Raw genomic sequence first — 6,330 nt, 5'->3', positions numbered from 1 at the left:
CACGATGTTGCGCATGATATGCATGTCATATCTCCATTGGCTGATGAAACATTCATAGAGGAATGTGATCCAAATGATGTACCAAGTGGATGGGCAAACAATGAAGAAGAAGAAGAAGAAGAAGAAGAAAGTCAAACTAGTGACGAGGAAGAATTCTCAAGCTAGTGAGCAAAATCTTATACTACAAACCTCTATTTAAATGCATTGTAATACTTGATGTGAGTTGTATTGCAATACTTGGTGTGAATGATTAAAAATTTTATTTGAATGTATTGTAATACTTGATACGAATGATTCAAATGCATTGTAATACTTGATGTGAATGATTTCAATTATCTGAATGTATTATAATTTATGCAATTAACGAATGATTTGAATTCGTGCAATACTTGATGTCAATGATTTGAATTATTTGAATGCATTGCAATGCTTGATGTGAATGACTTGAATGCATTGTAATACTTGATGTGAATGATTTCAATTATCTGAATGTATTATAATTTATGCAATTAACGAATGATTTGAATTAGTGCAATACTTGATGTCAATGATTTGAATTATTTGAATGCATTGCAATGCTTGATGTGAATGACTTGAATGCATTGTAATACTTGATGTGAATTATTTGAATATATTGTATGACATATGTTATTTGTTAGAATATGGTTCGTGGAGGTTATAGTGGTCGCTCATCCAGTAGTAGCCAGGCTCAACCTTTATCTTCACGGGCTCCTGTGATAGGTATATCATATAACTAATTAGATGCTTGATTAGTTCAAATGCACATTCTGAGAATTTCTAATGTATTTTTTTACAGATGATGTTGCGCCTGTACACGACCCACCTACACCAGTTCATCACACAAGTCAGGTGCCAACACAAGAAGCAGGGTCTTCTCAGTCTGGCACAAGAAGACTCATTCGAATAGTGTATATCGATAATCGACCGTAAGTATTTCGTTTTCAATTATTGCATATCTTATAAATATTTTATATTGATATTTACTGTATACCAATTCATGTGCAGCACGAGGTTTGAGCCACAAGAAGTAGTACGAGAGATTAGGAATTCACTTCTTCAACATCTACTAGGACCGGTTGCTCAATGAAAAGAGTACCCAAATGAGGTGTTAGATAGATTGTGGTCCTCATTCACGGTATACAGTTGTTTCTCATAGTTAATGTGTTTCATATTTAATTTTTTTAAGTCATGTCTACTAACTTTCTGAAAATATTTGTAGGTTTTGAATCGCTTCGCAACTACGGTGGAAGAAAATGATGCAAGGAAGGTGTGGCAGAAGGTGGCTGTCAATCGTTTTGCAGACATGCTGCACACTATGAAGACTGTAGCAAAAAAAGCATCTGGCGTAGTAGATAATCCATTACTGTGGAAGGGCCATGATCCTATTACTATCAGGAGAGATTACTGGGATGAAATGTGCGATAAGTGGGCGGGAGATGCATTTAAAAATCGCTCTGCGAAGGCTTCACAAAATCGATCGAAGATACCCGAAGCCCATCTACACACAGGTGGATCTAAGACATTTGGGAGCCACCTAAAGAAAATGGTAACTCATCAATATATAATATTAATTTTATAAGTATTGTTGCAAACTTGTGTACTAAATCTTTTGTTATTTAACTTCGCAGGAAGCAGAAAAAGGAGACAGTGTACCATATAAGGATGTGTTTGTAGAAACACATAAACAGAAGACCACGGAAGTCTTCGTATCAGAGAAGGCGAGAACGACAACGGTATGTATTAATTCTATTAATAATCATTGCAATATATATGCAAGTTATCATAATGTTATCATTAATTATTAATGAATACTTTAAACATTATTTTGTAGGAGGCATATGAGCAACAGATGGTAGAGCGATATGGCGAAGACGCTACTCAACATCCATCATTTGATCCCACAGCATGGGTGACTGCAGCAGGTGAACCCAAAAAAGGTCGCGTGTTCGGGTTTGGGAGTAATATGAACACTTCACCAGTTATTTGTTCTTCCAGTTACGGCTCACCGACTTCTTGCGCCGACATAAGCTCCAAGCAGCCGACTATTCTTTCCGGTGATGATGTACACGAGATCATTAATGAATCACTGAATAACTACTTCCAATACACCGTCGCCCCCTTTCTCCGAAATGAGATCAAGGTCGCTGTTCAGGATAGGGGATCTTCGATTCCAGGTCCCTCTCAGGTATAATCACATATATAGTTTTTTTGACTGTCTTAAAGCACATCTGAGCATGGTAGAATCACATATAGAGTTTTTCTAGATGCCTTAGAACACATATGAACATGCTATAATCACATATTCAATTTTTTTACTGCCTTAGCACACATATGAGCATGATAGAATCATATATAAAGTTGCTTTGCCTGCCTTAGAGCACATATGAGCATGCTATATTCACATATTCAATTTTTTTACTGCCTTAGCACACATACGAGCATGATCGAATCACATATATAGTTTTTTGCCTGCCTTAAAGCACATCTGAGCATGGTAGAATCACATATAGAGTTTTTTTAGATGCCTTAGAACACATATGAACATGCTATAATCACATATTCAATTTTTTGACTGCCTTAGCACACATATGAGCATGATAGAATCACACACACACACATATATATATATATATATATATATATATATATATATATATATATATATATATATATATATATATATATATATATAACTTTTTGTCTGCCTTAGAGCACATATGAGCATGATAGAATCACATATAAAGTTTTTTTGACTGCATTAGAACACATATGAGCATGCTATAATCACATATTCAGTTTTTTGACTGCCTAAGAACACATATGAGCATATTATAATCACATATTCAGTTTTTTGACTGCCTTAACACACATATGAGCATGCTATAATAACATATAGAGTTTTTTAACTGCCTTAGAACACATATGAATATGTTATATATCATTTATGATAGAATCACATATAAAATTTTTGGCTTTGCCTGCCTTAGAGCACATATGAGCATGCTATATTCACATATTCAATTTTTTTACTGCCTTAGCACACATACGAGCATGATCGAATCACATATATAGTTTTTTGCCTGCCTTAAAGCACATCTGAGCATGGTAGAATCACATATAGAGTTTTTTTAGATGCCTTAGAACACGTATGAACATGCTATAATCACATATTCAATTTTTTGACTGCCTTAGCACACATATGAGCATGATAGAATCACATATAGAGTTTTTTTATTGCCTTAGATCACACATGAGCACATGATAGAATCACATATAGTGTGTAATTTATTTCATTATATTTTGTTTATCAATACTGACTGTTCTTTTCTTGTGTAGGCTGCTAGCGATAATCAGGGTAGTGGAGCTGAAGGGACAGATAAAGACAATGAACAAGAAGACGCACAAAATCTTGGCGATGATTAGAGGACTGTGTTGAAGAAGTTCTATTTTTTTTATTTTTCCTAATTGTAATTGTTGAATTGTAAATAATTAAACTTCTTAATTTTAAGGTGGAACGATTAATTGTTGTAGATACTTGTTATATGAATTTTTTTGTGTGGTTTGTTTTTTATTTACAGGAAATATAAATTGTACAGGAAATAGAAATTGTACAGTTCTCAGTAATTAATTTTCAAATAATTTTTTTTTAATTTTTTTTCGTGTTTGCGACGGAACCATCCGTCGCTATTCATATTAATCTAGCGGCGGCATAGCGACGGAATTAAATCCGTCGCCAAGCCGTGGTCACCGTTTAGTACCGGCGGATTGGCGACGGAATATAGCGCTCGTTATTCCGTCGCAATTAGCGATAGACCTGGCGACAAAATAATTCCGTCGCCAGTTAGCGTCGAAATATTCGCGACGTAAGCATACTGTCGCCTCGTTGTCGCTAATCCGTCACTAACATGGTTAGCGACGGATTCGCGATGGATTCGCGACGAATGTGGTCGTCGCTAATCTACTACTTTGTTGTAGTGTCAACTTGTAACAACCTACACTAAGTGACGAAATAGCATAACAAACTACTTAACTAACAATAAAAAAAAAACTAAATTGCAACACACTAATGGATAACTAATTCAAGAAATTCAGTTGTACGTTTTATGCATATAACTTAATAAATAAAACTAGAAATAAAAATTTAACCTACTATGCAATAATCAAAGAACAAAATGCAAAAATCGGCTATTTAATTCTCTAACTAACTGTGCATGATAAAGAAAGCTTATAACTCCAAAACAAATAATATGAATTCAACTTAATCTAATTAACTAAAGTAATAAGAACACTATCCTAAGCTACAACCACTACCTAATAATGAATAACTAACCTACGCAATATCAGAAATTAATCCAGCCGACTACATGTAATCAAACTATTTCAAAACAAGCAAATGAACTAAAAATGTTAATTTATATAGGTAATAAACTCAAATGTTGCTAATGAAGTGAAATGGCTAAAACATATGATCTAATACAATTCATAACTAAAACTATCAGCACAAATGAAATACTAGACGTCTAATGTAAATAAAACAGTTAAAGCAATGCACTTAATGTCTATGCAAGGGAAAATAATTTAAATGCAGCACACTAACCTATCTAATGTAAACCAATTCTAACACAGCACTATCAACTAAGGGAATAAATAAATTAGGAAATAAAATAGAATAACAAAATCAAATAACGTTATGAAGAGTAAACAAATGATGAACCAACTAATGAACTAAGGCAACATATAGCACTACTACTAGATAACTATACACTATATCAAATAATTTTAATCTAACTAACATAACATGTAATAAATATCTAACATATTGACAAAAATTAACATAAGATGAAGTCGATCAACGCAGGCCTATTATGATGGCTGAAACTAGCACAACGATTACACCTGCACATCGTTAATCACGTTGTACAACATGATTGACGTTGTGGGCTAACAATTTTGAGCACAGCGTTTTCACGTTGTGATGGCTGAAACCTGAGCGTTGCAGTTCATGATCATGACCTGTCATAAAAAAAATTCGTCTATATGAAATGTCCAATAGGCCTGATTGTGCTTGATCAAATGGCTCTGCGTGATCTTCACAACAACAAAAAGAAAACTAATCAATGAAAGAAATTACAGCAACTAAAAAGACATAATGTTTACGCTAATAGCTAGAACGATCAAATAGAAACCAAGTAAAACATGAAAATAGAATGAAACACATTACTTTCATGCATCTAAACTATATTTTATATGATAAACGAGATGAATAAAATTCAGATGTGATCTATGCTATGATAATGCAGAAAATATGCATGCAATGCTATGATCCTAAACTATGGAGATGGGGGAGAAAGAAGCGACCTGTCACAGATCGTCTCTGACGGAGGGATTGAGAAGAAAAGATGGTTGAGCCAGCTGCATCCACGCTGCTCCGACGAAGAAGAAGTTGCCGATGATGAAAGGGTTCGAAGCTTGAAGAAAAAGAGAGAGAATAAGAAGAAGAGGAGAGTAAGAGAGAAAGAAATCGGCAAAAGAGAGAGAAGAAGCAAGGGAGAGAGAGAAGAGGGGAGGGGGGGGGGGCGCAAGAAGGAGGAGAAGCAAGAAGGCTGCTGGAAAAACAGCCTCCATGGCTGGAAAAGATGAGTTTATAATGATCTAATTAGGTTAAAACAGGTTTTTCAAAAATAGTCTGAAGATTTTTGTTAATTTCCAAAACAAGGTTTCTTATGAAAAACATGCTTTTCTAAAAAGCAAAACTTACTAAACTAATTAAAATTTAGCTAATACAAGCCTAAACTAATTGAACTACAATTAAAAAAATCTAAATCTAATAAAAAACACTAAAACTGCAGGGAAAGCTTTGAAAAACCCGATTTTTTGATAAAATTCAATTTAATGCAGTTTCTCAAAACTAACGATAAAAATGAGTTTTTTTATAGTAATTTTAACATGGATCATGCATAAATAATGATTATTAAAATGTAAATATTATGCATGATGAAATACCCCCATGCTTATCGTTTGTTAGTCCTCGAGCAAACTGAAGCAAAAACAAAAATACTAAACTAGACACAATAAAAACCTTACTCACTTTCGTAGGAATCACAGTTGCATTTAGCATATGCAACAAGCCCTTTCAACCCCTGGGTTACCCCAGTGGACGAGTAAGGTCTCGTGAGGGTTTGCAGTGATGCTACCCACAAACATCTATGTCATGTATGCATAAAAATTTTAAAATACAAAGCATTAGGCAGTTAAGGAGTTTATTTTCACAAATATTTCATGCCATTATATTATCAAAACATGATTAGA

General features: G+C 34.1%; 1 protein-coding gene across 1 annotated transcript; it reads left to right on the top strand.

Annotated features, from left to right (window-relative positions):
- Window positions 1-1,975: 1,975 nt before the first annotated feature.
- On the top strand, window positions 1,976-3,592 carry LOC149821114 (uncharacterized). Its single transcript, XM_089983636.1, has 2 exons — window positions 1,976-2,206; window positions 3,358-3,592. Exons 1-2 carry the CDS (start codon window positions 1,985-1,987, stop codon window positions 3,442-3,444), a joined length of 309 nt encoding a protein of 102 aa, XP_089839762.1. The 5' UTR covers window positions 1,976-1,984; the 3' UTR covers window positions 3,445-3,592.
- The last annotated feature ends 2,738 nt before the right edge of the window (window positions 3,593-6,330 follow it).

This window comes from Nuphar pumila, chromosome 12, assembly GCF_984573655.1.
Source record: "Nuphar pumila chromosome 12, dmNupPumi1.hap1.1, whole genome shotgun sequence".
In the NCBI taxonomy this organism is placed as follows: domain Eukaryota; kingdom Viridiplantae; phylum Streptophyta; class Magnoliopsida; order Nymphaeales; family Nymphaeaceae; genus Nuphar; species Nuphar pumila.
The sequence above is the reverse complement of the archived record's forward strand: the minus strand, read 5'-3'. Positions and strand labels throughout refer to the sequence as shown.